This window comes from Salmo salar, chromosome 15, assembly GCF_965601325.2.
Source record: "Salmo salar chromosome 15, fSalSal1, whole genome shotgun sequence".
NCBI lineage: Eukaryota > Metazoa > Chordata > Actinopteri > Salmoniformes > Salmonidae > Salmo > Salmo salar.
The window spans coordinates 37,187,539-37,213,230 of record NC_138305.1 but is presented as its reverse complement, the minus strand read 5'-3'; the positions used below and the strand labels follow the sequence as shown (position 1 = coordinate 37,213,230).

Sequence of the window (25,692 nt, the reverse complement as noted above, 5' to 3'; positions counted from 1 at the left end):
AGACCAGACATGGATGGGAAAAATACAGACTGTAGCTAACAACTGTAAGTATCTGCTAGTTTTGTGCAAACTCGTTGCAAGATTGTATTAAGGATGACATTATTCCGAACCTGATTCCTGTAAGATTGACAACCCTATCGGATCTGACTTCTGAAATACAATTAGCATAATTATCATGATACATTTGAACATCCATGCAAAATAAAGTTAATGGTAATATTTTTTTTACCATACTGTCTTTCAGGTAACTTCAGACAAGACATGGATGGGAAAAATACAGACTGTAGCTAACAACTGTAAGTATCTGCTAGTTTTGTGCAAACTCGTTGCAAGATTGTATTAAGCATGAACCTATCCCGAACCTGATTCCTGTAAGATTGACAACCCTGTCGGATCTGACTTCTGAAATACAAATAGCATAATTTCTGATGCCACAGTTGAACATGCACTAGGGTAATGTGAAACTGTTCACCTTACCGTTTTTCAGATATGCAGACCAGAAATGGAATCCTCTACACCAGAACATGGCTTCCTGTAAGAATCTGTTGTCTACTCCTAGTTTTTTGCAAAGATTGTATTAAGAATGAACCTATCCCGAACCTGATTCCTGTAAGATTGACAACCCTGTCGGATCTGACTTCTGAAATACAATTAGCATAATTGATCATGATACATTTGAACATCCATGCAAAATAAAGTTAATGGTAATATTTTTTTTACCATACTGTCTTTCAGGTAACTAAAGACCAGACATGGATGGGAAAAGTACATCTTGTTGCTAACTGTAAGTATCTGCTAGTTTTATGCAAACTCGTTGCAAGATTGTATTAAGGATGACATTATTCCGAACCTGATTCCTGTAAGATTGACAACCCTATCGGATCTGACTTCTGAAATACAATTAGCATAATTATCATGATACATTTGAACATCCATGCAAAATAAAGTTAATGGTAATATTTTTTTTACCATACTGTCTTTCAGGTAACTTCAGACAAGACATGGATGGGAAAAATACAGACTGTAGCTAACAACTGTAAGTATCTGCTAGTTTTGTGCAAACTCGTTGCAAGATTGTATTAAGCATGAACCTATCCCGAACCTGATTCCTGTAAGATTGACAACCCTATCGGATCTGACTTCTGAAATACAATTAGCATAATTTCTGATGCCACAGTTGAACATGCACCAGGGTTTAATGTGAAACTGTTCATCTTACCGTTTTTCAGATATGCAGACCAGAAATGGAATCCTCTACACCAGAACATGGCTTCCTGTAAGAATCTGTTGTCTACTCCTAGTTTTTTTGCAAAGATTGTATTAAGGATGAACCTATCCCGAACCTGATTCCTGTAAGATTGACAACCCTGTCGGATCTGACTTCTGAAATACAATTAGCATAATTGATCATGATACATTTGAACATCCATGCAAAATAAAGTTAATGGTCATATTTTTTTTACCATACTGTCTTTCAGGTAACTTCAGACCAGACATGGATGGGAAAAATACAGACTGTAGCTAACAACTGTAAGTATCTGCTAGTTTTGTGCAAACTCGTTGCAAGATTGTATTAAGCATGAACCTATCCCGAACCTGATTCCTGTAAGATTGACAACCCTGTCGGATCTGACTTCTGAAATACAATTAGCATAATTGATCATGATACATTTGAACATCCATGCAAAATAAAGTTAATGGTAATATTTTTTTACCATACTGTCTTTCAGGTAACTGCAGACCAGAATGGATGGGAAAAGTACATCTTGTTGCTAACTGTAAGTATCTGCTAGTTTTGTGCAAACTCGTTGCAAGATTGTATTAAGGATGACATTATTCCGAACCTGATTCCTGTAAGATTGACAACCCTGTCGGATCTGACTTCTGAAATACAATTAGCATAATTGATCATGATACATTTGAACATGCATGCACAAACTTCATGTTAATATTTTGACTGTACTGTCTTTCAGGGAACTGCAGACCAGAATGGATGGGAAAAGTACATCTTGTTACTAACTGTAAGTATCTGCTAGTTTTATGCAAACTCGTTGCAAGATTGTATTAAGGATGACATTATTCCGAACCTGATTCCTGTAAGATTGACAACCCTATCGGATCTGACTTCTGAAATACAATTAGCATAATTGATCATGATACATTTGAACATCCATGCAAAATAAAGTTAATGGTAATATTTTTTTACCATACTGTCTTTCAGGTAACTTCAGACATGGATGGGAAAAATACAGACTGTAGCTAACAACTGTAAGTATCTGCTAGTTTTGTGCAAACTCGTTGCAAGATTGTATTAAGCATGAACCTATCCCGAACCTGATTCCTGTAAGATTGACAACCCTGTCGGATCTGACTTCTGAAATACAATTTGCATGATTTCTGATGCCACAGTTGAACATGCACCAGGGTTTAATGTGAAACTGTTCATCTTACCGTTTTTCAGATATGCAGACCAGAAATGGAATCCTCTACACCAGAACATGGCTTCCTGTAAGAATCTGTTGTCTACTCCTAGTTTTTTGCAAAGATTGTATTAAGAATGAACCTATCCCTAACCTGATTCCTGTAAGATTGACAACCCTGTCGGATCTGACTTCTGAAATACAATTAGCATAATTGATCATGATACATTTGAACATCCATGCAAAATAAAGTTAATGGTAATATTTTTTTTACCATACTGTCTTTCAGGTAACTTCAGACAAGACATGGATGGGAAAAATACAGACTGTAGCTAACAACTGTAAGTATCTGCTAGTTTTGTCCAAACTCGTTGCAAGATTGTATTAAGCATGAACCTATCCCGAACCTGATTCCTGTAAGATTGACAACCCTGTCGGATCTGACTTTCCTAAATACAATTAGCATAATTTCTGATGCCACAGTTGAACATGCACCAGGGTTTAATTTGAAACTGTTCATCTTACCGTTTTTCAGATATGCAGACCAGAAATGGAATCCTCTACACCAGAACATGGCTTCCTGTAAGAATCTGTTGTCTACTCCTAGTTTTTTGCAAAGATTGTATTAAGGATGAACCTATCCCGAACCTGATTCCTGTAAGATTGACAACCCTGTCGGATCTGACTTCTGAAATACAATTAGCATAATTGATCATGATACATTTGAACATCCATGCAAAATAAAGTTAATGGTAATATTTTTTTTACCATACTGTCTTTCAGGTAACTTCAGACCAGACATGGATGGGAAAAGTACAGACTGTAGCTAAGAACTGTAAGTATCTGCTAGTTTTGTGCAAACTCGTTGCAAGATTTTTTAGGATGACATTATTCCGAACCTGATTCCTGTAAGATTGACAACCCTATCGGATCTGACTTCTGAAATACAATTAGCATAATTGATCATGATACATTTGAACATCCATGCAAAATAAAGTTAATGGTAATATTTTTTTTACCATACTGTCTTTCAGGTAACTTCAGACCAGACATGGATGGGAAAAATACAGACTGTAGCTAACAACTGTAAGTATCTGCTAGTTTTGTGCAAACTCGTTGCAAGATTGTATTAAGCATGAACCTATCCCGAACCTGATTCCTGTAAGATTGACAACCCTGTCGGATCTGACTTCTGAAATACAATTAGAATAATTTCTGATGCCACAGTTGAACATGCACTAGGGTAATGTGAAACTGTTCATCTTACCGTTTTTCAGATATGCAGACCAGAAATGGAATCCTCTACACCAGAACATGGCTTCCTGTAAGAATCTGTTGTCTACTCCTAGTTTTTTGCAAAGATTGTATTAAGGATGAACCTATCCCGAACCTGATTCCTGTAAGATTGACAACCCTGTCGGATCTGACTTCTGAAATACAATTAGCATAATTGATCATGATACATTTGAACATCCATGCAAAATAAAGTTAATGGTAATATTTTTTTACCATACTGTCTTTCAGGTAACTAAAGACCAGACATGGATGGGAAAAGTACATCTTGTTGCTAACTGTAAGTATCTGCTAGTTTTATGCAAACTCGTTGCAAGATTGTATTAAGGATGACATTATTCCGAACCTGATTCCTGTAAGATTGACAACCCTATCGGATCTGACTTCTGAAATACAATTAGCATAATTATCATGATACATTTGAACATCCATGCAAAATAAAGTTAATGGTAATATTTTTTTTACCATACTGTCTTTCAGGTAACTTCAGACCAGACATGGATGGGAAAAATACAGACTGTAGCTAACAACTGTAAGTATCTGCTAGTTTTGTGCAAACTCGTTGCAAGATTGTATTAAGCATGAACCTATCCCGAACCTGATTCCTGTAAGATTGACAACCCTGTCGGATCTGACTTCTGAAATACAATTAGCATAATTTCTGATGCCACAGTTGAACATGCACTAGGGTAATGTGAAACTGTTCACCTTACCGTTTTTCAGATATGCAGACCAGAAATGGAATCCTCTACACCAGAACATGGCTTCCTGTAAGAATCTGTTGTCTACTCCTAGTTTTTTGCAAAGATTGTATTAAGGATGAACCTATCCCGAACCTGATTCCTGTAAGATTGACAACCCTGTCGGATCTGACTTCTGAAATACAATTAGCATAATTGATCATGATACATTTGAACATGCATGCACAAACTTCATGTTAATATTTTGACTGTACTGTCTTTCAGGGAACTGCAGACCAGAATGGATGTGAAAAGTACATCTTGTTACTAACTGTAAGTATCTGCTAGTTTTATGCAAACTCGTTGCAAGATTGTATTAAGGATGACATTATTCCGAACCTGATTCCTGTAAGATTGACAACCCTATCGGATCTGACTTCTGAAATACAATTAGCATAATTGATCATGATACATTTGAACATCCATGCAAAATAAAGTTAATGGTAATATTTTTTTACCATACTGTCTTTCAGGTAACTTCAGACCAGACATGGATCTGAAAAATACAGACTGTAGCTAACAACTGTAAGTATCTGCTAGTTTTGTGCAAACTCGTTGCAAGATTGTATTAAGCATGAACCTATCCCGAACCTGATTCCTGTAAGATTGACAACCCTGTCGGATCTGACTTCTGAAATACAATTAGCATAATTGATCATGATACATTTGAACATGCATGCACAAACTTCATGTTAATATTTTGACTGTACTGTCTTTCAGGCAACTGCAGACCAGAATGGATGGGAAAAGTACACCTTGTTGCTAACTGTAAGTATCTGCTAGTTTTGTGCAAACTCGTTGCAAGATTGTATTAAGGATGACATTATTCCGAACCTGATTCCTGTAAGATTGACAACCCTATCGGATCTGACTTCTGAAATACAATTAGCATAATTGATCATGATACATTTGAACATCCATGCAAAATAAAGTTAATGGTAATATTTTTTTTACCATACTGTCTTTCAGGTAACTAAAGACCAGACATGGATGGGAAAAGTACATCTTGTTGCTAACTGTAAGTATCTGCTAGTTTTATACAAACTCGTTGCAAGATTGAATTAAGGATGACATTATTCCGAACCTGATTCCTGTAAGATTGACAACCCTATCGGATCTGACTTCTGAAATACAATTAGCATAATTGATCATGATACATTTGAACATCCATGCAAAATAAAGTTAATGGTAATATTTTTTTACCATACTGTCTTTCAGGTAACTTCAGACAAGACATGGATGGGAAAAATACAGACTGTAGCTAACAACTGTAAGTATCTGCTAGTTTTGTGCAAACTCGTTGCAAGATTGTATTAAGCATGAACCTATCCCGAACCTGATTCCTGTAAGATTGACAACCCTGTCGGATCTGACTTCTGAAATACAATTAACATAATTGATCATGATACATTTGAACATGCATGCACAAACTTCATGTTAATATTTTGACTGTACTGTCTTTCAGGCAACTGCAGACCAGAATGGATGGGAAAAGTACATCTTGTTGCTAACTGTAAGTATCTGCTAGTTTTGTGCAAACTCGTTGCAAGATTGTATTAAGGATGACATTATTCCGAACCTGATTCCTGTAAGATTGACAACCCTATCGGATCTGACTTCTGAAATACAATTAGCATAATTGATCATGATACATTTGAACATCCATGCAAAATAAAGTTAATGGTAATATTTTTTTACCATACTGTCTTTCAGGTAACTTCAGACCAGACATGGATGGGAAAAGTACAGACTGTAGCTAACAACTGTAAGTATCTGCTAGTTTTGTGCAAACTCGTTGCAAGATTTTATTAAGGATGACATTATTCCGAACCTGATTCCTGTAAGATTGACAACCCTATCGGATCTGACTTCTGAAATACAATTAGCATAATTGATCATGATACATTTGAACATCCATGCAAAATAAAGTTAATGGTAATATTTTTTTTACCATACTGTCTTTCAGGTAACTTCAGACATGGATGGGAAAAATACAGACTGTAGCTAACAACTGTAAGTATCTGCTAGTTTTGTGCAAACTCGTTGCAAGATTGTATTAAGGATGACATTATTCCGAACCTGATTCCTGTAAGATTGACAACCCTATCGGATCTGACTTCTGAAATACAATTAGCATAATTGATCATGATACATTTGAACATCCATGCAAAATAAAGTTAATGGTAATATTTTTTTTACCATACTGTCTTTCAGGTAACTTCAGACCAGACATGGATCTGAAAAATACAGACTGTAGCTAACAACTGTAAGTATCTGCTAGTTTTGTGCAAACTCGTTGCAAGATTTTATTAAGGATGACATTATTCCGAACCTGATTCCTGTAAGATTGACAACCCTATCGGATCTGACTTCTGAAATACAATTAGCATAATTGATCATGATACATTTGAACATCCATGCAAAATAAAGTTAATGGTAATATTTTTTTTACCATACTGTCTTTCAGGTAACTAAAGACCAGACATGGATGGGAAAAGTACATCTTGTTGCTAACTGTAAGTATCTGCTAGTTTTATGCAAACTCGTTGCAAGATTGTATTAAGGATGACATTATTCCGAACCTGATTCCTGTAAGATTGACAACCCTATCGGATCTGACTTCTGAAATACAATTAGCATAATTATCATGATACATTTGAACATCCATGCAAAATAAAGTTAATGGTAATATTTTTTTTACCATACTGTCTTTCAGGTAACTTCAGACAAGACATGGATGGGAAAAGTACAGACTGTAGCTAACAACTGTAAGTATCTGCTAGTTTTGTGCAAACTCGTTGCAAGATTGTATTAAGCATGAACCTATCCCGAACCTGATTCCTGTAAGATTGACAACCCTGTCGGATCTGACTTCTGAAATACAATTAGCATAATTTCTGATGCCACAGTTGAACATGCACTAGGGTAATGTGAAACTGTTCACCTTACCGTTTTTCAGATATGCAGACCAGAAATGGAATCCTCTACACCAGAACATGGCTTCCTGTAAGAATCTGTTGTCTACTCCTAGTTTTTTGCAAAGATTGTATTAAGGATGAACCTATCCCGAACCTGATTCCTGTAAGATTGACAACCCTGTCGGATCTGACTTCTGAAATACAATTAGCATAATTGATCATGATACATTTGAACATCCATGCAAAATAAAGTTAATGGTAATATTTTTTTACCATACTGTCTTTCAGGTAACTTCAGACCAGACATGGATGGGAAAAGTACAGACTGTAGCTAACAACTGTAAGTATCTGCTAGTTTTGTGCAAACTCGTTGCAAGATTTTTTAGGATGACATTATTCCGAACCTGATTCCTGTAAGATTGACAACCCTGTCGGATCTGACTTCTGAAATACAATTAGCATAATTGATCATGATACATTTGAACATCCATGCAAAATAAAGTTAATGGTAATTTTTTTTTACAATACTGTCTTTCAGGTAACTTCAGACCAGACATGGATGGGAAAAATACAGACTGTAGCTAACAACTGTAAGTATCTGCTATTTTTGAGCAAACTCGTTGCAAGATTGTATTAAGCATGAACCTATCCCGAACCTGATTCCTGTAAGATTGACAACCCTGTCGGATCTGACTTCTGAAATACAATTAGCATAATTGATCATGATACATTTGAACATGCATGCACAAACTTCATGTTAATATTTTGACTGTACTGTCTTTCAGGCAACTGCAGACCAGAATGGATGGGAAAAGTACATCTTGTTGCTAACTGTAAGTATCTGCTAGTTTTGTGCAAACTCGTTGCAAGATTGTATTAAGGATGACATTATTCCGAACCTGATTCCTGTAAGATTGACAACCCTATCGGATCTGACTTCTGAAATACAATTAGCATAATTGATCATGATACATTTGAACATCCATGCAAAATAAAGTTAATGGTCATATTTTTTTACCATACTGTCTTTCAGGTAACTTCAGACCAGACATGGATGGGAAAAGTACAGACTGTAGCTAACAACTGTAAGTATCTGCTAGTTTTGTGCAAACTCGTTGCAAGATTGTATTAAGGATGACATTATTCCGAACCTGATTCCTGTAAGATTGACAACCCTATCGGATCTGACTTCTGAAATACAATTAGCATAATTGATCATGATACATTTGAACATCCATGCAAAATAAAGTTAATGGTAATTTTTTTTTACAATACTGTCTTTCAGGTAACTTCAGACCAGACATGGATGGGAAAAGTACAGACTGTAGCTAACAACTGTAAGTATCTGCTAGTTTTGTGCAAACTCGTTGCAAGATTGTATTAAGCATGAACCTATCCCGAACCTGATTCCTGTAAGATTGACAACCCTGTCGGATCTGACTTCTGAAATACAATTAGCATAATTTCTGATGCCACAGTTGAACATGCACTAGGGTAATGTGAAACTGTTCACCTTACCGTTTTTCAGATATGCAGACCAGAAATGGAATCCTCTACACCAGAACATGGCTTCCTGTAAGAATCTGTTGTCTACTCCTAGTTTTTTCAAAGATTGTATTAAGGATGACATTATTCCGAACCTGATTCCTGTAAGATTGACAACCCTGTCGGATCTGACTTCTGAAATACAATTAGCATAATTGATCATGATACATTTGAACATGCATGCACAAACTTCATGTTAATATTTTTTTTACCATACTGTCTTTCAGGTGACTTCAGACAAGACATGGATGGGAAAAGTACATCTTGTTGCTAACTGTAAGTATCTGCTAGTTTTATGCAAACTCGTTGCAAGATTGTATTAAGGATGACATTATTCCGAACCTGATTCCTGTAAGATTGACAACCCTATCGGATCTGACTTCTGAAATACAATTAGCATAATTGATCATGATACATTTGAACATACATGCACAAACTTCATGTTAATATTTTGACTGTACTGTCTTTCAGGCAACTGCAGACCAGAATGGATGGGAAAAGTACATCTTGTTGCTAACTGTAAGTATCTGCTAGTTTTGTGCAAACTCGTTGCAAGATTGTATTAAGGATGACATTATTCCGAACCTGATTCCTGTAAGATTGACAACCCTATCGGATCTGACTTCTGAAATACAATTAGCATAATTGATCATGATACATTTGAACATCCATGCAAAATAAAGTTAATGGTAATATTTTTTTACCATACTGTCTTTCAGGTAACTTCAGACCAGACATGGATGGGAAAAGTACAGACTGTAGCTAACAACTGTAAGTATCTGCTAGTTTTGTGCAAACTCGTTGCAAGATTGTATTAAGCATGAACCTATCCCGAACCTGATTCCTGTAAGATTGACAACCCTATCGGATCTGACTTCTGAAATACAATTAGCATAATTGATCATGATACATTTGAACATCCATGCAAAATAAAGTTAATGGTAATATTTTTTTACCATACTGTCTTTCAGGTAACTTCAGACCAGACATGGATGGGAAAAATACAGACTGTAGCTAACAACTAAGTATCTTCTAGGTTTGTGTAAGCCTGACAACCCCATCGGATCTGACTTATTTTTTTGTCATTATTATTATACATTTTTTACCCCCTTTTCGCCCCAATTTCGTGATATCCAATTACACTGCAATTCCCTCGGGACATGCGAAGGTCGAGTCATGCGTCCTTCCCAAACCGCACTTCTTAACATCCGCCTGCTTAACCCGTATGCTAGCCGCACCAATGTGTCGGAGGAAATACCGTTCAACTGATGACGTAGTCAGCCTGCAGGCACCAGGCCCACCACAAGGAGTTGCTAGAGCACGATGAGCCAAGTAAAGCTCCCCCGGCCAAACCCTCCCCTAACCCGGACGATATTGGGCCCTTTGTGCACAGCCTTTTGGGACTCCCGGTCATGGCCAGTTGTGACACAGTCTGGGATCGAACCCCTGTCTGTAGTGACTCCTTAGGCTGCTGCGCCACTCAGGAGTCCCCAATTTGCAGATTTCTGATGTCACATGTTAACATGCAAAAGGGTTTATTGTTAAATTATTTTCCTGGTTGTCTTTCAGGGCACTGCTAGTCGTGACTATATCCTTCCAAATTGTCTCGTTGACTAGCAACGCCTGAGCTTCAGAGGTTGGGGGACAGCAGACCAGAAAAGGACACAGTGTTACACTTGTAAGAATGCATTTTGTGAAGTTGTTGCAAGATTGTATTTAGGATGACACTATCCCGAACATGATTGACAACACTGTCAGACCTGACTTCTGAAATGCAATTTGCAACCAAATGTGTTAACAGGATTTTGGGGAGAATAGCTTTATAAAGGTTGTAACAAGGTGTTTTCTTTCATTTTTTAAATTCCTAGTGACTGTCTTCGCAAGGGTCATTGTGATCTTTATCATACAATGGAGCTGGCCATCACTAGCAATGTGGAGAACGCATTATTGCCTTTTCATTTACAAAGCTCTAAATTAGAACTGTGCTATCCTAGGACAAAGTTTGTTATATTGACTGTATTGATTTGTGCAGTAACTGGATGTTTGAATTTAATAAAGATCATTTAAATGCATTCGGTCTTTCATTTTTGTTTCACTGCATAGGCTTTTGTCCCAACTCATTTGGGTGTGAATAATGGCATGTGGAATCTAAAGCGTCATAATGTCAGATCTCATAATCACAATATCAGTGTGTCATTGTTAAATATTTATTCTGTAAATATCAATTCTCTAAAGATTAAATATTTTCTAAGAAAAGCTGCATGTTCAATTTCTTAGTTGTATGACAGCAGCTATTTAAAAAAAAAAAGGTCACTTGGCAAGTCAGTTAAGAACAAATTCTTTACAATGACGGCCTACCCCGGCCAAACCCTACACGTACGACGCTGGGCCAATTGTGTGCCGCCCTGTGCTCAAATGAATTTGTCCTAATTTAAGTAATTTTGTCATTTGAGAGAACGGATTACGATCGTTCTGTTGAGGTAAGGTCTGACTCAACTTTATTTGAGTAACGTTAGGTGTAAAATACTTTGCATATGGCTTTCTCAACATGGACCTTATCAATCAAAACATGTTAAACGGGTGAAAGTTTCCCACAGCATGGCTTACTGACCACAACATGGAGATCCACAAGACAGCCTATTATATGTGATGGGTGCATTTGTCCTATCACCTCCACTGAGGACCTTACCATTAGTGACTGGAACGAGCTGCAACAAACACTCAAACTGGACAGTTTTATCTCAATCTCTTCATTCAAAGACTCAATCATGGACACTCTTACTGACAGTTGTGGCTGCTTGGTGTGATGTATATTTGTCTCTACCTTCTTGCCCTTCGTGCTGTTGTCTGTGCCCAATAATGTTTGTACCCTGTTTTGTGCTGCTACCATGTTGTGTTGCTACCATGCTGTGTTGTCATGTGTTGCTGCCATGCTATGTCGTCGTCTTAGGTCTCTCTTTATGTAGTGTTGTGTTGTCTCGTCGTGATGTGTGTTGTCCTATATTTTTATTTAATTTATTTTTATTTTTAATCCCAGCCCCAGTCCCCGCTGGAGGCCTTTTGGTTGGTCGTCATTGTAAATAAGAATCTGTTCTTAACTGACTTGCCTAGTTAAATAATTAACTTTGGAGACGGAGTTGCACTTGGAGCAAGTGGTCATGAAGTGCAGGAACGACGTGATGGTGGGTTCAAAGAGTTGCCCTGGCCCATGGAGCTAGAGGAAAGATGTAACAAAGGTAATACCTTTGTCCCATTCTCAATTAATCTTTACTCAATATGTCCAATCCTCAAAAGCCATAGGAAAAGGTCTGAGTGGAGGGACCGTTGAGATGAGACAAATGGAAATGGAGCCTCTGACTCTTTGCAATGTATTTTTTTCCTTGTACTGTAACACAACTGAAGCAATGCAAATTTTGGGCCCTCCCTCCCAAATTTGTTGTGGTCAGGTCCAATACCTGAGCAGTGGCATGCGGAGGTGTGTGTGACTGAAGTCACACACAAGACCTGCATCAGGAACAACCTGTTGATGTTGGTCTGTTTTTCACCGCAGCTTCCAATTTAAAATAAATCAATCTTCGCTTTATTAGCTTCCAATTTTAAGGACTGGTTTTCTGGACATAGATTAATTCTAATCCCGGACTATAAAACACTTTCAATTAAGATTGTGTTTGGGAAAACACCAACGTGTTTCTCAAATTGTGTACCTTAACTGCTGGTAAAATGGAATTGATGCCCTGAAGGGTTGAAAGTGGCATACTGGTAATTTACTAGGTATTTATCTTGAAAGACTGGTGCAAATTGTAGAGGAGGATGCACCTGAACGTGCTTCTAGAACTGCACTGGCTGTCGGAAGCCTAGAGGACCACAAGCCAACCACCATCGAGCAGAAGACAGTCCCCATCAAGGGCCAGGATCTCTTTATCTGGGACAGAGTCCGAAAGTGTTTCGGGTTCCGAATTGGATACATTGTTGGCTTTGCTGGACTCTTCGCCTTACTCGACTAACATAACCGAATCTCCATCTGATTCATCATCTGATTTATTACATCTGAATCTTATGACTCATCTGAATCCGATTAATCTGAACCACAGCCTGATTCATAAACTTGAAACACATTCATAGAAATGACTGCTAAAGATCAGTCCTAGCGCTGCAAAATGTAATAACTAATTATGGTCGTCATCCAGAATAATATACATTTCTTCATGAAATGATGCATAAAATACTGTGGAAAATATTGCTTTTAAAATGATTATTTGCCTGGCTGTTCTAAAGATTTCATGTCCACCTGCACTTTTATTTGGGTCCATACAAGCATTTCGCTACACCCGCAACAACATCTGCTAAACATATGTATGTGACCGATAAAATTACATTTGATAATGCCCTTATACCTTTTCTTGGGAGAACTAATTTATAGGACATGACAAAGGGATGAAGATGGCATATGATGCCTGAAATATCTAACACCTTTATAAAAATGTCTCCCTGTTTGTTCTGGACAATGTCACAAGGCCACTGCTTCTGTTGTGTATCTAAAGCACTTAGTAGCCCTAGCGCTTGATCAGTTCCATTACATTACACATAAATCATTGGACAAGGCGTCTTCTGTATGGGGAGTTAACCTTAAGAGCCCCAACACTTGGTCAGAACACACATCACTTGCAGTAAGGTTTTGGAAGGACATATCTTTATCAGCGATAAATAATTGTCAAAAAACTATGTTAAATGTATTCACTTTATATAGGGTTAGGGTTCCCACGGTGCTTACGGAAAACGTCTCCGAAAACCTGTGTAAACGGAAGACGTGTTGTCACTGAACAATACTGTTGGCTGCAACTGTTAACTGTGTACAGTACGTATATTTGTCATTTGTGGAATTATTTTCATGTGATATGAAAGTAGAGCGATTTATGGTTCTAGAACCGTACCGCAATTGAGAATCGATTCACGTTTAGGTTGAGTATATGGCTGTTTTTTCATCCAGAGCCAATTCGCCTTCAAACATTCATAACGTGTAAGGTCCTTGGACTATAGGAAGTAACGTCAGCCTCATTTGGTCCATTATTGGGCTACCAGTAGGCTGGTATAAAATATTATGGATATACTGACAAGATGGCTCCCCGTCCTAACAGTATGGGGACGTCCACAAAACAGCACAGCGAGCCATCTAGCTCCCGCCTAACCTTTCTTTGGATTGGTGGATACATCTCATTTAACACCTCGCGACAACTCTGATATAACGTGTTTTTTCTCAAAGTTGCCGGGATGTTACGTATTCTACTTACACTACATGACCAAAAGTATGTGGACACCTGCTCGTCGAACATTTCATTCCAAAATCATGGGCATTAATATGGAGTTGGTACCCCCATTGATGCTATAACAGCATCCACTCTTCTGGGAAGGCTTTCCACTAGATGTTGGAACATTGCTGCGGGGACTTACTTCCATTCAGCCACAAGAGCATTAGTAGGTCGGGCACTGATGTTGGGTAATTAGGCCTGGATCGTAGTCTGTGTTCCAATTCATCCCAAAGGTCTTCGTTGGGGTTGACGTCAGGGCTCTGTGCAGGCCAGTCAAGTTCTTCCACACCGATCTTGACAAACCCTTTCTGTATGGACCTCGCTTTTGTGCACAGGGGCATTGTCATTCTGAAACAGGAAAGGGCCTTCCCCAAACTGTTGCCACCAAGTTGGAAGCACAGAATTGTCTAGAATGTCATTGTATGCTGTAGCGTTAAAATTTTCCATCACTGGAACTAAGGGGCCTAGCCCAAACCATGAAAAACAGCCCCAGACCATTGTTCCTTCTCCAAACTTTACAGTTGGCACTATGTTTGGGGCAGGTAGTGTTCTTCTGGCATCTGCCAAACCCAGGTGGTGAAGCATGATTCATCATTCCAGAGAACATGTTTCCAATGCTCCACAGTACAATGGTGGCGAACTTTACACCTCCCAAGCCTTCGCTTGGCATTGCGCATGGCAATCTTAGGCTTGTGCAGCTGTTCGGCCATGGAAACCCATTTCATGCATTTCCCTACAAACCGTTATTGTGCTGACGTTGCTTCCAGAGGCACTTTGGAACTCTGTAGTGACTGTTGCAACCGAGAACAGACCATTTTTACACGTTCTGTGAGCTTGTGTGGCCTACCACTTCGTGGCTGAGCCGTTGTTGCTCCTAAATGTTTTCACTTAACAATAACAGCACTTACATTTGACAGAGCAGAAATTTGACCAACTGACTTGTTGGAAAGGTGGCATCCTATGACAGTACCACGTTGAAAGTCACTGAGCTCTTCAGTAAGGCCATTCTACTGTCAGTGTTTGTCTATGGAGATTGCATGGCTATGTGCTCGATTTTATATGCCTATCATCAATGGGTATGATTGAAAAAGCAGAATCCACTAATTTGAAGGGGTGTCCACATACTTTTGCATATATAGTGTATATCAGTACACGCGTAAGAACACAGGCATTACAAAACGTATATTCGATCAAATAAGCCATTCATTTGCTTGTTGACCAATTTCGACACCATACAAAAACTCCTCGCTTTGGTTGGCGAAAGAACGACAAATCGCCATCTGCTGGAGGGAGACAGATTTTCTACCGAGTTGGCCCTCTTTCTTCCTTTTCGAGTCTACTCTACATCGTCAAAATGCACCAGCCCGTGGTTTGCAGCTGCAGAAACCCCATAGATGTAGAAGCACTCGCGGCGTCAACTAGCCGCCATTTTACATCATCGGGACAGGAGTGAAAATCCGACCTACGCCGGGAATCGTAGATTTTTTTTTTTCTTTTTTTTTGTAAGACCCTGAAATCAGACAAAATCAGCACGGTGCACCTTAGTGAACTATCAAATGGTAAATATTTGCATGATGTGCCAACTGGTCAAGCTAGGGATAGGTGTAGATGTTTGTTCTTGCAGTGTTTTCAAACAATGTGTAACGTGGTTAACGTTAGCTAACTAGCAAGCTAGCTACTCCTACCCGGCATTTTGAAAATGGATTCCAGAGCAAATGTCGTTAGCTAGACAGCTAAGTTAACTAGCTAGTTATTTGGCGTCTGGACACCAGGCCGGGTCCACGGACTAGCTAACTATGTTAGTTTCACTAATGTTACTAGCGAACCGGTGGCAAATATTTCAGACAAATTCCTGAAGAAGGGATTAACATTAGCTAATGTATTAGCAAATACGTTATTTGTAGAACAATGAGGTTTAGTTATATCTGTGGTATTAGTTTACTAGCTACTTTACAATGCATTGCTAAACAAGCCTACTACAGCAGTGCCGTCAGTGCGCACAAAACACATGTAACGCTAGTTTGCTGGTTTCTAAATGAGTCCAAAAACGCATCGTTAGTTATATTTAACGGTTATATTAATTTCCGAAGTTCAGTATAAAGTCGGGTACCTCTGGACTTAAGGCACTGTTTGCTTGCTAAAACAAGACCATCGTAAAACATTTTTTTCTTCGTTGCAGGAGTTTAATGATTAGCATGATCATAAAAGGCTTGTTGCTATACTACATTTTCCTGTCTAATTTCTTTGACTCATTGCATTACACAGATGTCTGGAGACATGGTGACTGATCAAGTAAATGGAAATGGTACAGAAGAACCAATGGACACAACTACAGTGGACACAACTGCAGCAGAAGTTAAACATTCAGACCATTTCCAGACTTTATTAGACGCTGGTTTACCACAGAAAATTGCTGAAAAATTAGATGACATTTACGTAGCAGGTGAGCGAAACTACCGTAATGGTCTGCCTTTTTAGTTCTATCTGTTAGCCGTTTGTATTTACCACAGCAACTTTGTCTGATTTCTTTACAAAATGGGTACAAACAAAGCTATCCTCACCATACCAAAAAACGGTATTTCTGAGTGGGAATTTTAATGAGTTGTGTCTGGACAGAGTAGAGAAGCTATTGGTTAATATGGATGGAATCCTATTGTAGATTAGTATACATTTTGAAACTGAGAAACTGGAGTGGATGGGGGAGGGTTGTCTTGATATGGTCTCAGGGGGAATCTGAGGCCATGGCATATGCAGGAACAATGGCACCAGCTGCCTGGACTGGGACAAGTGATGTCCCCCAGAAGCACAATGTGGACATGCTAATTATAATATAAAGAAAAGCATAACAGGGCTCTTAAGACATCTGTATTTACTTGTACAAGTACAGCTGACTGACCTGGGTTTAACAGTGTGATAATTGCTTGTGTGTGCAGATAGTGAGATATTCTTCACATCTTTCGATAAGCTGCATGTTTGTTAATTTCCTTATGTTTCTCTTATCCTTGTTCATGTTTTCACAACTAACCCAACTTTTTCTAGCAATATTGACTACTTTATGTGTTGATTGTCCACATGATATCTATTACTCAAATCCTGGAGCAACTCAACATTGCTGTGATGTTTTACCGCTAAGATCTGATTGGACATAATGCCATGTCTTATTGTGATATCATTGGTGAACAAAATGGTTATATTTGGAATGTCTCTCGTCTACAGGACTGGTAGCACACAGTGACCTAGATGAAAGGGCTATTGAAGCGTTGAAAGAATTTAATGAAGAAGGTGCTCTGCAAGTCCTGCTTCAGTTTAAGGAAAGTGATCTGTCACATGTGCAAGTAAGTGGGGCGGTATTACTCTTGGTTGAGGACGATTTTCTGATTTAGTGAAATGCTGGGAGGACCTAAAAGCTCAAATTTTCCCATGCAGAACAAAAGTGCATTTCTCTGTGGAGTAATGAAGACTTACAGACAGAGGGAGAAGCAAGGGACCAAAGTTTCAGATTCCACAAAGGGACCAGATGAGGCAAAAATAAAGGTATGTCAACACCAGGAAGTTTACTGTCCATGTTCTTAGTAGAAATTAAATATATCTGTTCCAATCTCTTCCCACTGCCTTGGCATATTGTAATAGTTGGGCATTTCTTGGCAGACTTGATCTAGACTCCACTTAGATTGTCAGAGTATTATACCAAGGTTCCAAAAGTCTGTCGATTTAGGCTGTGATCATAGATTTCTCTTTGCATAGCTTAATATTTTGGTTATTTGTGACAATCAAGCATTGTTTTTGTGTAGTTGCAACATTTAATCTATTTATTTTGATTATGTTAGGCTCTGCTTGATAGAACCAGCTATACACTTGATGTGACAACGGGTCAGCGCAAGTATGGAGGCCCCCCTCCAGAGTCTGTGTATTCAGGTGCTCAACCCACTATTGGAACAGAGGTAAGGTCTTTACCTTTCAGTGAACAAACGCACATGAATGAGACCATCAAACATCTACAAATCGCTGTTTGTCCTAATGATGACATTTGTAGTTCTGGAGAGACTGAGAGCTTACTGCTAAGATCTGACTGGGCTGAAACTTAAAAGACTAAAGTGTAATAATAAAAAAATAACCTATCTTGTGCCTTTTGAGTTCCATAAATATTTTGTGTATACATTTCCAGAACCGAGCACTTTCGCAGATGTTTCTTCATGTCATGTTCCCTCCCTTTCCAGATATTTGTTGGGAAAATTCCTCGAGACTTGTTTGAGGACGAGCTGGTGCCGCTCTTTGAGAAGGCGGGACCTATCTGGGATCTACGTCTAATGATGGACCCTCTTAGTGGCCTGAACAGGGGGTACGCCTTTGTCACTTTCTGCACTAAAGAGGCTGCCTCAGAGGCAGTAAACCTGGTGAGTGTGTCTTCATGCCTTGACGAGGGTTGCAAAATTCCAGGAACTTTCAATAAATTCCCTGTTTTTCCAGAAATCCTCACTGTAGGATTCCGAATTTCATAATTATTTGCTCCTGATTCCGGGAATCCTGCAACTGGGATTTCAGGAATACCAGGGAATTTTGCAACCCTAACCTTGACACTCCAGTTATTGCATCCTCTACAGCAGGGATCTCCAACAGGTCGATCGCGAGCTACCAGTAACTCGCAGCCCACATATGAGTAGCTCGCCAAACAATTCTGAAAGTACATGCAGTTACCATATGTTCCACTGCAAACTGTGATAAACAAATCTCACCAGTATCCGCTACCATCTAATCAACCCAACATTGACATTATCTCAACCCCTGGTTAGCCACTATTGGCTTAAAAAGCTAAATCTAACACAATATCTGCCAGTTAATTTGCAGCAATGTTGCCCCTGTCTGTGTGGTGCACGTGTTTCTATCGCTCTGTGTGTAGCTAGTTGACGTGATAAGTCTTGTGGGTTGACAGAAATGCTTTCCCCAAAGCCGACTCAATTAAATGTTAACTGCAAAGTAGGCTAACCTGGCAGAAGTATATTATTTGTATCTATTATTTGTTACCTGCAAACATTGCCATGAAATTTGAGCAGCAGCAGTACAGAACCATCGCCAGACCAGCACATCAGATGGCACATTCCTCACCTGCCAGATGCACAATTATGTCTTCATTTTCTTCCAAACTTATAAAAAATGGTCTTCAGGTGGGATTTAAGCATTGTCATGGACTCAGAACATCCAATTTCGTTGTTTTTCTTTGAACAATTGTATTTTTGATTTCAAAACAAATCTAAAACCAGGAAAAATAAAATTGAGAAGATAGTTTTGGGAAATATACAACATAATTTGGAGAGAGAAATCCTTTCATTATTTTACCTGGTATATTTACCAAAAACACAGTGCACTACTTTCTCTTGTACAGTAAGGACCTGGGGAAGAGTTGCAGGGGAGGGAGGAAAATGTGCCTTTTTTTTTTTTTTAAGTAGCTCATGCTAGAAAAGGTTGGAGAACCCTGCTCTATGGTATTCCTCATTTTGTTTTCAGGCTTCATCGGTTTAATCAATTTGAAAATATGAACTTTCTGTGCCATGGTGGTTTCATATTTATGCTTGTCACCCTGGTTGACGAGTTCCTCTCTTTCCGTAGTGTAATAATCATGAAATACGCCCTGGCAAGCACATTGGAGTGTGTATATCTGTTGCCAATAACAGGCTGTTCGTCGGCTCCATCCCCAAGAGTAAAACGAAAGAGCAGATGGTGGAGGAGTTTGCTAAAGTCACAGGTAAGAAACATCTTTGCTGATGGGTGAGATTAGGGCTCTTCATTTTATTACGTTAAGGACATGTCTTCTGGTTGTAGCTAACTACATCAAGAGCAGATTTGCTTTAGCTATGAGAATGTGATCTTTAATGCATTTCAAACCTGAACTGACTCTTTCTTTTACCAACAGAGGGTCTTAATGATGTCATACTGTACCATCAGCCGGATGACAAAAAGAAGAACAGAGGTTTTTGCTTTTTGGAATACGAGGACCACAAAACTGCTGCTCAGGCCAGACGCAGGCTGATGAGTGGCAAGGTGAAAGTCTGGGGAAACGCGGTTACTGTGGAGTGGGCAGACCCCATAGAGGAACCTGATTCAGAGGTCATGGCCAAGGTAGGTGATCTGATTATTACAAAGTGATGAAACACTGGATAAATGAGTGTGTATCCCTAATGATACCCTATTCCCTATATAGTGCACTACTTTTGACTAGGGGCCATTGGGTGTCATTTGGGACGACGCCGGGGTTTCTGAATGTTGCCAATTTAACTTTATCTCGGGTATAAAAATCCCTCTGTTGAAGGTCAGGGGATGTACATTGATTGGTTTCCTACCTGACGTCTTGCTTCATAGGCTTGCAGTTGAAAATTGATCAACCTCAAGTCTTGCATTTAACAAAATGCAACAGCTAGTCTTTAACTGGGTGATCACACTGATGTCTTTGTGGAAACCATGTACTTGAAATTCATAACACGTTTCCTTTCATGCATTTCAATCCACAGGTCAAAGTTTTGTTTGTCCGAAACCTTGCGAACAGTGTTACGGAAGAAATACTGGAAAAATCCTTCGGCCAGTTTGGTAGACTGGAACGAGTGAAAAAGCTGAAAGATTACGCGTTCATTCACTTTGATGAGAGGGACAGTGCAGTCAAGGTACTGCCGTTAAGCGACGATATAATGAGAATACACTGCTGTAAGTACATGACGGTGCATAGGTGTGTAATTGTATGATGACTGTAGTTTGCCACCATCTCCACAGGCATTGGCTGAAATGAATGGCAAAGATCTAGAGGGAGAGCACATTGACATAGTCTTTGCAAAGCCCCCTGATCAGAAGAGGAAAGAACGCAAAGCTCAGAGACAAGCAGCCAAAACAAACATGTAAGAAGTCTTCCCAAATGTTACACCTCTTTACAAAAAACTCCACTTTTCAAAGGCCAAATTGAAATGGTTGCATGACCAATTCTAAGTTCTAATCCCGTAAGAACAGTAATCAGTCCATATGTGTATAGTGCCTTGAACATTTTTGCATGGTTGTGCTTGTTTTTCCCACATAGGTATGATGATTATTATTACAACTACGGCCCCCCTCAGTTGCCCCCTCCCACAAGAGGCGGTAGGGGTAGAGGTGGTGCTAGGGGAGGGTATGCTTACCCCCCTGACTATTATGGCTACGAGGATTACTACGATTATTATGGTTATGACTACCACAATTACCGTGACGGATACGAGGACCCCTACTACGGCTATGATGACTATCAGGCTCCCGCTAGAGGAAGAGGGGGCAGAAGTGCCTGGGGGCCATCTCCAGCCAGAGGCCGAGGCGGTGCAGGCACTTTCAGGGGCAGAGGTGGCTTCTCACCGCGTGGCGGTCCAGGATCAAGCAGAGGAGGTGTACGAGGTGCCAGAGGAGGTGTGCAGCAGAGAGGCCGCGGCGGGGTACGTGGTGCAAGGGGTGGCCGCGGTGGAAATGTAGGAGGAAAGCGCAAAGCTGATGGGTACAACCAGCCAGATTCCAAGCGGCGCCAGACCAATAATCAGAACTGGGGCTCTCAACCCATTGCTCAGCAACCGCTCCAAGGTGGTGATCGTTCTGGTAACTATGGTTACAAATCTGACAACCAGGAGTTTTATCAGGATTCTTTTGGGCAACAGTGGAAGTAGAATTTTAGGGCTATGATTTCAAATCCTTTTTTTTAGAGGCTTGATCTGAATAGTCGTAAATCCATACGGTCGCCTCCATTTTTTTCCAATTTGGTAACATCTGGCAAGTTTTGTCTTGTATATATTTTAATAATCCGCTTGGATTTTAACCGTAGATACAATCCCACCTGCTTCTGGCGAACTGGTACATTTAAAAAAAAATATTGATTGTGATTTCCATAATGTTTTGACATTTTAAATTTGCAATCATGTGCTCCAGCTCTCTATTTGGCTATAGTAGTATTATGTATGTTTTTAGCAATTCTGATCTCCATGTCTTAAGTAGCTAACAGCAACAACGCTTATGTCTCTTAAATATGTAGCCTCGCTTTTTAAAACAAATGAAATTACAATTTGTATGTTACACAAGGTAATTCTAGGAAATAGCTTGTCTTGTAAAAAAAAAAAAAAGGGGGGGGGGGGACTAGTCCAATTTTTTTTTGCCTTTACATTTTGGCTTGTATTCTTTGCTGTTTGTCTGCTTTAATAAACATACACACACAAGTGTACAAAACTTCAAATTGTGTTGCAAATTCATGTTTCGGCAAATTCTCTCTTTAAATTGCCTTCAAATTTAAGGCTCCTTGTGGAAGAGAAGGACTAAAGGTTTGCCTATGTTAGCCACATGCTGCAACGTCACTTTTGCATGCCATCAAATTTATCACCTAGTTCAGCAGTCGGCATCTTTCCACAATTCAAGTGTTACGTATGTGTAGAGACATACCCCATCAGAGCATAAAAAAATAAATAAATGAAACGCCATATCTCAAACATTGAATTTGATTTCACTTTTTTTTTGTAGCCCAAATTTAAATGGATTTTCATTAAAGACATGCACTGAAAACAAGTGTGAAATCTTTCTCTGGTGGCCACTTCAAATCTGTCCCTTCAGCTATTAAGAAAGCACAATTTGTGAAGCTTTTTGTGTCTCAGAAAGATCTATATAGTCATTGGTAGCCTTAACACTGATCTTGCATGTTTCTCAAATTCCTAATTGAGTAATGGTGGGAAATAATTGTCATGCATGGACTGTCTGTAGAGCTTGTAGTTTGGCCATAACCCCTAATCTTTCCACATCCCAACTACTTAACTTGTCTCCTTTTAAAGAACACAGCAAAGCCACTGTTCTGCTTGACCTTTTCCTAAAGGCATAGACTTGTTGCATGTGACGTTGAAAGGTGTGGAAGTCGATGAATGCTTACAAGAGTTTGTCTTTAATGTGCAGTAGCCCATTTTCTGTAGTTACATGTGTGTAGATGTTATGTGGTGTAGATGTTATGTGGTCTTCTGTTGTGGTCTATCTTCTAATTGCATCCTTTTGTTACCTGACTAGCAGGGAAAAGAGGTCGAGGCCGGTCCTGACCTGTCACTATGAAGACTGACCTGCTACTTACTGTATGTGGGGTTACACCAGGAAGCTGCCAATGGAAGTGATGGTAAGGTCAACTCAATGGTCCAATGATATTCCAGCCTTAAAGCAGCATATCTCCCAGAACTGCTACAGGAGAAGATGATCAAAAGAGAACTCAAATCACTTGCTTGGACTTTTTTATTTTAACTTGTCACCATCCCCCATATCCCCAAAGAATATGCCATTTTAAATGACTGAAGATGTTGAGATTTCCCAGGGGACTCTTCATCCTGAAATGAAATGTAATTATGTCTTTTGCACTTTGTCTAAGTTTGAAGTGGCTCAGAGGAGCTTGATGCTAATGTACATTTGTGTGGTTAATGCAGCTTTATGCTGGGATAGACATGTTTTAATCCTGTTTTTGATTTGGATTGGTTTTAAGAATGTTTTCAGGCGTAACCCCCTGGCATAAAGTCAGGCATTCCAGGAAGGTGGTTATTTTCAGAACTTATTTTAAAGGGTTGGTTAACTACAGTGGTGAAAAAAAGTACTGAATTGTCATACTTGAGTAAAAGTAAAGATATGTTAATTAGAAAATGACTCAAATAAAAGTGTCACCCAGTAAAATACTACTTGAGTAAAAGTAAGTATTTGGTTTTAAATATGCTTATTTATCAAAAGTAAATGTAATTGATAACATGTAATTAAGTATCAAAAGTATACATTTCAAATTCCAAGCCATACGGCACCATATTCTTGTATTTTTATTTATTTACGGATAGCCAGGGGCACACTCCAACACTCAAGACATAATTTACAAATGAATCATTTGTGTTTAGTGATTCCGCCAGATCGGCGGCAGTAGGGATGACCAGGAATGTTCTCTTGATAAGTGTGTGAATTGGACCATTTTCCTGTCCTGCAAAGCATTCAAAATGTAAGAAGTAGTTTTGGGTGTAAGGGAAAATGTGTGGAGTAAAAAAAGTACATTATTTTATTTAGGAATGTAGTGAAGGAAAAGTTGTCAAGTACAGATAAGCAAAAAATCTACTTAAGTAGTACTTTAAAGTATTCTTACTCAAGTACTTTACACCACTGGTTAACTACCTCTGTACAGAGGATTCAACTGCCCTGTTTGTACTGTAAATAGGAAAACTTAATTGATGAAAGAAGGGCTTGTTCACCCACTAAATATTAGGACTGTGAAGGTATCAGTATCGCACTATTTTTTTTCTTTTTTTCCCATGGCAAAAATGACAACATGAAGCAGACAACTCTTTGTTACTTAAAACATCTACTGTATGTAAAATATTGTGTCCTATAGCTTGGAAAGTAAATACATGTGACTCTGGATGACACCATAATGTTTGTTTCCAACATTAGGGTTTTGTTTCCTTGCCACAATACGAGTATCGCGATACTGGTATGGTCCCGGCCCTACTAAATATGCACAAGGGCAACAGCAGAGCACATGTAGTTTTATTATAGGTGCTGCGTGCTATTTGTCTGACACTGCGAACAGTCAAACTCTGCATGTTAAATAATCTCATGTAATGAGTCTGAATGAACAAGCCATGCTTTCATCTAGGCTGAACTGAATTTGCAGTGTGCTTCTTCAGATAATGTAGTTACTGGTTGTATTATAGTTTAGGAAAATGTTACTTTTGTAAAAGCTTGAACACCAGAAAAACATCAACTTTTTTCAAGCTTTAAAGTGTCCCCTTCTTTGCTCGATGGGATAGGAAGTTTAACTTTTGTGTATATAATCGCATCCCTTTTGTAAGGTTGCATACACTAATGTTTGAAAGCCATCCACCTACTTTGTGTAAAGATATTTGCCTAATCATGTTGTACAACGTGAGCATTGATCAGACATCCAACCAGCTGCCTTTTTGTCACATTTGACAAGTGTCTTCAATCTGCATCATGTTGAACATATGATTAGTAGCGGAGTTAGCTGGATATGACTGGTTTTATCCAGTTCAAAAGGGATGCGGCAGCTTTTTTAAATTGCATAAAGGATACTGAACAACTTGATCAGGTTTTTTACACAGTTGACTCCCTCAGTAAGTCTCATTAGACAACCTTTGAAAATACCAGTGTTAAAATATTGTTGGCTGGCTAACAAGTTTCTTTTTTTTTTTGCAGTCTTGCAAATAAATTGTTTTATACTGTAAATTGAGGCGAGTAGCTTTATTTTTCAAAATAAAGGTCTTGATTTTATTGTAGTGCTCTTGCTACTGTATCCATGTGTATGACTATATCCATCTAACAAGTGTGTAGATGTAATGGAAATTGGTGAAAAGACTGATAATCAGCATGTTTGAGTTGTGAATTATTACACTACATTCACTGCCCTTTTTCTGGAATTTACAGCAATAGTCATACAGATTTTATTTTGTTTACTGATGTTAAT

General features: G+C 38.8%; 1 protein-coding gene, 4 long non-coding RNA genes and 39 other non-coding genes across 52 annotated transcripts; all 44 read left to right on the top strand.

Moving 5' to 3' along the window:
• Positions 1-55: 55 nt before the first annotated feature.
• LOC145860835 (uncharacterized) lies at positions 56-1,280 on the top strand. The gene is made up of 4 exons (XR_014380551.1): positions 56-296; positions 488-784; positions 985-1,036; positions 1,230-1,280. It is a non-coding gene; the product is annotated as an uncharacterized LOC145860835 (long non-coding RNA).
• On the top strand, positions 86-157 carry LOC123727479 (small nucleolar RNA SNORD50). Its single transcript, XR_006759474.1, has one exon. It is a non-coding gene; the product is annotated as a small nucleolar RNA SNORD50 (small nucleolar RNA).
• Positions 338-409, top strand: LOC123727431 (small nucleolar RNA SNORD50). The gene has a single exon (XR_006759427.1). It is a non-coding gene; the product is annotated as a small nucleolar RNA SNORD50 (small nucleolar RNA).
• LOC123727613 (small nucleolar RNA SNORD50) lies at positions 576-647 on the top strand. Its single transcript, XR_006759607.2, has one exon. It is a non-coding gene; the product is annotated as a small nucleolar RNA SNORD50 (small nucleolar RNA).
• LOC123727535 (small nucleolar RNA SNORD50) lies at positions 826-897 on the top strand. The gene has a single exon (XR_006759529.2). It is a non-coding gene; the product is annotated as a small nucleolar RNA SNORD50 (small nucleolar RNA).
• LOC123727430 (small nucleolar RNA SNORD50) lies at positions 1,078-1,149 on the top strand. Its single transcript, XR_006759426.2, has one exon. It is a non-coding gene; the product is annotated as a small nucleolar RNA SNORD50 (small nucleolar RNA).
• A 38-nt stretch (positions 1,281-1,318) lies between the features above and the next one.
• Positions 1,319-1,390, top strand: LOC123727423 (small nucleolar RNA SNORD50). Its single transcript, XR_006759419.2, has one exon. It is a non-coding gene; the product is annotated as a small nucleolar RNA SNORD50 (small nucleolar RNA).
• A 181-nt stretch (positions 1,391-1,571) lies between these two features.
• LOC123727534 (small nucleolar RNA SNORD50) lies at positions 1,572-1,643 on the top strand. Its single transcript, XR_006759528.2, has one exon. It is a non-coding gene; the product is annotated as a small nucleolar RNA SNORD50 (small nucleolar RNA).
• Positions 1,644-1,767: 124 nt separating this feature from the next.
• LOC145860834 (uncharacterized) lies at positions 1,768-2,512 on the top strand. Its single transcript, XR_014380550.1, has 3 exons — positions 1,768-2,021; positions 2,222-2,268; positions 2,462-2,512. It is a non-coding gene; the product is annotated as an uncharacterized LOC145860834 (long non-coding RNA).
• On the top strand, positions 1,820-1,891 carry LOC145860967 (small nucleolar RNA SNORD50). The gene has a single exon (XR_014380772.1). It is a non-coding gene; the product is annotated as a small nucleolar RNA SNORD50 (small nucleolar RNA).
• LOC123727533 (small nucleolar RNA SNORD50) lies at positions 2,063-2,134 on the top strand. The gene has a single exon (XR_006759527.2). It is a non-coding gene; the product is annotated as a small nucleolar RNA SNORD50 (small nucleolar RNA).
• Positions 2,310-2,381, top strand: LOC145860938 (small nucleolar RNA SNORD50). The gene has a single exon (XR_014380743.1). It is a non-coding gene; the product is annotated as a small nucleolar RNA SNORD50 (small nucleolar RNA).
• Positions 2,513-2,549: 37 nt separating the features above from the next.
• On the top strand, positions 2,550-2,621 carry LOC123727595 (small nucleolar RNA SNORD50). Its single transcript, XR_006759589.2, has one exon. It is a non-coding gene; the product is annotated as a small nucleolar RNA SNORD50 (small nucleolar RNA).
• A 422-nt stretch (positions 2,622-3,043) lies between these two features.
• On the top strand, positions 3,044-3,115 carry LOC145860973 (small nucleolar RNA SNORD50). The gene has a single exon (XR_014380777.1). It is a non-coding gene; the product is annotated as a small nucleolar RNA SNORD50 (small nucleolar RNA).
• A 179-nt stretch (positions 3,116-3,294) lies between these two features.
• On the top strand, positions 3,295-3,366 carry LOC123727476 (small nucleolar RNA SNORD50). The gene has a single exon (XR_006759471.2). It is a non-coding gene; the product is annotated as a small nucleolar RNA SNORD50 (small nucleolar RNA).
• Positions 3,367-3,547: 181 nt separating this feature from the next.
• LOC123727424 (small nucleolar RNA SNORD50) lies at positions 3,548-3,619 on the top strand. The gene has a single exon (XR_006759420.1). It is a non-coding gene; the product is annotated as a small nucleolar RNA SNORD50 (small nucleolar RNA).
• A 166-nt stretch (positions 3,620-3,785) lies between these two features.
• On the top strand, positions 3,786-3,857 carry LOC123727421 (small nucleolar RNA SNORD50). The gene has a single exon (XR_006759417.2). It is a non-coding gene; the product is annotated as a small nucleolar RNA SNORD50 (small nucleolar RNA).
• Positions 3,858-4,034: 177 nt separating this feature from the next.
• On the top strand, positions 4,035-4,106 carry LOC123727541 (small nucleolar RNA SNORD50). Its single transcript, XR_006759535.2, has one exon. It is a non-coding gene; the product is annotated as a small nucleolar RNA SNORD50 (small nucleolar RNA).
• A 180-nt stretch (positions 4,107-4,286) lies between these two features.
• LOC145860937 (small nucleolar RNA SNORD50) lies at positions 4,287-4,358 on the top strand. Its single transcript, XR_014380742.1, has one exon. It is a non-coding gene; the product is annotated as a small nucleolar RNA SNORD50 (small nucleolar RNA).
• Positions 4,359-4,524: 166 nt separating this feature from the next.
• On the top strand, positions 4,525-4,596 carry LOC123727594 (small nucleolar RNA SNORD50). Its single transcript, XR_006759588.1, has one exon. It is a non-coding gene; the product is annotated as a small nucleolar RNA SNORD50 (small nucleolar RNA).
• Positions 4,597-4,767: 171 nt separating this feature from the next.
• LOC123727532 (small nucleolar RNA SNORD50) lies at positions 4,768-4,839 on the top strand. Its single transcript, XR_006759526.2, has one exon. It is a non-coding gene; the product is annotated as a small nucleolar RNA SNORD50 (small nucleolar RNA).
• Positions 4,840-4,926: 87 nt separating this feature from the next.
• Positions 4,927-5,730, top strand: LOC145860833 (uncharacterized). Its single transcript, XR_014380549.1, has 4 exons — positions 4,927-4,978; positions 5,174-5,221; positions 5,423-5,471; positions 5,672-5,730. It is a non-coding gene; the product is annotated as an uncharacterized LOC145860833 (long non-coding RNA).
• Positions 5,020-5,091, top strand: LOC145860936 (small nucleolar RNA SNORD50). Its single transcript, XR_014380741.1, has one exon. It is a non-coding gene; the product is annotated as a small nucleolar RNA SNORD50 (small nucleolar RNA).
• LOC123727475 (small nucleolar RNA SNORD50) lies at positions 5,263-5,334 on the top strand. Its single transcript, XR_006759470.1, has one exon. It is a non-coding gene; the product is annotated as a small nucleolar RNA SNORD50 (small nucleolar RNA).
• Positions 5,513-5,584, top strand: LOC145860966 (small nucleolar RNA SNORD50). Its single transcript, XR_014380771.1, has one exon. It is a non-coding gene; the product is annotated as a small nucleolar RNA SNORD50 (small nucleolar RNA).
• Positions 5,731-5,764: 34 nt separating the features above from the next.
• On the top strand, positions 5,765-5,836 carry LOC123727419 (small nucleolar RNA SNORD50). The gene has a single exon (XR_006759415.1). It is a non-coding gene; the product is annotated as a small nucleolar RNA SNORD50 (small nucleolar RNA).
• Positions 5,837-6,007: 171 nt separating this feature from the next.
• On the top strand, positions 6,008-6,079 carry LOC123727474 (small nucleolar RNA SNORD50). The gene has a single exon (XR_006759469.1). It is a non-coding gene; the product is annotated as a small nucleolar RNA SNORD50 (small nucleolar RNA).
• Positions 6,080-6,259: 180 nt separating this feature from the next.
• LOC145860946 (small nucleolar RNA SNORD50) lies at positions 6,260-6,331 on the top strand. Its single transcript, XR_014380751.1, has one exon. It is a non-coding gene; the product is annotated as a small nucleolar RNA SNORD50 (small nucleolar RNA).
• Positions 6,332-6,507: 176 nt separating this feature from the next.
• LOC123727478 (small nucleolar RNA SNORD50) lies at positions 6,508-6,579 on the top strand. Its single transcript, XR_006759473.1, has one exon. It is a non-coding gene; the product is annotated as a small nucleolar RNA SNORD50 (small nucleolar RNA).
• A 181-nt stretch (positions 6,580-6,760) lies between these two features.
• LOC123727469 (small nucleolar RNA SNORD50) lies at positions 6,761-6,832 on the top strand. The gene has a single exon (XR_006759465.1). It is a non-coding gene; the product is annotated as a small nucleolar RNA SNORD50 (small nucleolar RNA).
• A 59-nt stretch (positions 6,833-6,891) lies between these two features.
• Positions 6,892-10,988, top strand: LOC106571278 (uncharacterized). 2 transcript variants are annotated; one of them, XR_014380610.1, is made up of 3 exons: positions 6,892-6,969; positions 7,170-7,221; positions 9,888-10,988. It is a non-coding gene; the product is annotated as an uncharacterized LOC106571278 (long non-coding RNA). The 2 variants fall into 2 exon arrangements; XR_014380611.1 differs by lacking the exons at positions 6,892-6,969; positions 7,170-7,221 and adding exons at positions 8,663-8,946; positions 9,144-9,687.
• LOC123727468 (small nucleolar RNA SNORD50) lies at positions 7,011-7,082 on the top strand. The gene has a single exon (XR_006759464.1). It is a non-coding gene; the product is annotated as a small nucleolar RNA SNORD50 (small nucleolar RNA).
• Positions 7,263-7,334, top strand: LOC123727467 (small nucleolar RNA SNORD50). Its single transcript, XR_006759463.2, has one exon. It is a non-coding gene; the product is annotated as a small nucleolar RNA SNORD50 (small nucleolar RNA).
• LOC123727540 (small nucleolar RNA SNORD50) lies at positions 7,501-7,572 on the top strand. The gene has a single exon (XR_006759534.2). It is a non-coding gene; the product is annotated as a small nucleolar RNA SNORD50 (small nucleolar RNA).
• Positions 7,751-7,822, top strand: LOC123727537 (small nucleolar RNA SNORD50). The gene has a single exon (XR_006759531.2). It is a non-coding gene; the product is annotated as a small nucleolar RNA SNORD50 (small nucleolar RNA).
• Positions 8,003-8,074, top strand: LOC123727462 (small nucleolar RNA SNORD50). Its single transcript, XR_006759458.2, has one exon. It is a non-coding gene; the product is annotated as a small nucleolar RNA SNORD50 (small nucleolar RNA).
• Positions 8,246-8,317, top strand: LOC123727573 (small nucleolar RNA SNORD50). Its single transcript, XR_006759567.2, has one exon. It is a non-coding gene; the product is annotated as a small nucleolar RNA SNORD50 (small nucleolar RNA).
• Positions 8,498-8,569, top strand: LOC123727413 (small nucleolar RNA SNORD50). The gene has a single exon (XR_006759409.2). It is a non-coding gene; the product is annotated as a small nucleolar RNA SNORD50 (small nucleolar RNA).
• On the top strand, positions 8,750-8,821 carry LOC123727536 (small nucleolar RNA SNORD50). Its single transcript, XR_006759530.2, has one exon. It is a non-coding gene; the product is annotated as a small nucleolar RNA SNORD50 (small nucleolar RNA).
• LOC123727461 (small nucleolar RNA SNORD50) lies at positions 8,987-9,058 on the top strand. Its single transcript, XR_006759457.2, has one exon. It is a non-coding gene; the product is annotated as a small nucleolar RNA SNORD50 (small nucleolar RNA).
• LOC123727459 (small nucleolar RNA SNORD50) lies at positions 9,234-9,305 on the top strand. The gene has a single exon (XR_006759455.1). It is a non-coding gene; the product is annotated as a small nucleolar RNA SNORD50 (small nucleolar RNA).
• On the top strand, positions 9,477-9,548 carry LOC123727458 (small nucleolar RNA SNORD50). Its single transcript, XR_006759454.1, has one exon. It is a non-coding gene; the product is annotated as a small nucleolar RNA SNORD50 (small nucleolar RNA).
• On the top strand, positions 9,729-9,800 carry LOC123727401 (small nucleolar RNA SNORD50). Its single transcript, XR_006759397.1, has one exon. It is a non-coding gene; the product is annotated as a small nucleolar RNA SNORD50 (small nucleolar RNA).
• A 4,554-nt stretch (positions 10,989-15,542) lies between the features above and the next one.
• LOC106571276 (heterogeneous nuclear ribonucleoprotein Q) lies at positions 15,543-25,504 on the top strand. 8 transcript variants are annotated; one of them, XM_014144144.3, is made up of 12 exons: positions 15,543-15,781; positions 16,488-16,665; positions 17,439-17,557; positions 17,649-17,756; positions 18,050-18,163; positions 18,440-18,616; positions 19,827-19,962; positions 20,131-20,336; positions 20,726-20,875; positions 20,982-21,103; positions 21,280-21,661; positions 23,262-25,504. In XM_014144144.3, exons 1-12 carry the CDS (start codon positions 15,779-15,781, stop codon positions 23,298-23,300), a joined length of 1,734 nt encoding a protein of 577 aa, XP_013999619.1. In that variant the 5' UTR covers positions 15,543-15,778; the 3' UTR covers positions 23,301-25,504. The 8 variants fall into 8 exon arrangements, with proteins under 8 accessions (XP_013999619.1, XP_013999618.1, XP_013999617.1 ...); XM_014144143.3 differs by having other exon boundaries at positions 23,259-25,504; XM_014144142.3 differs by having other exon boundaries at positions 21,280-21,803.
• Positions 25,505-25,692: the final 188 nt, after the last annotated feature.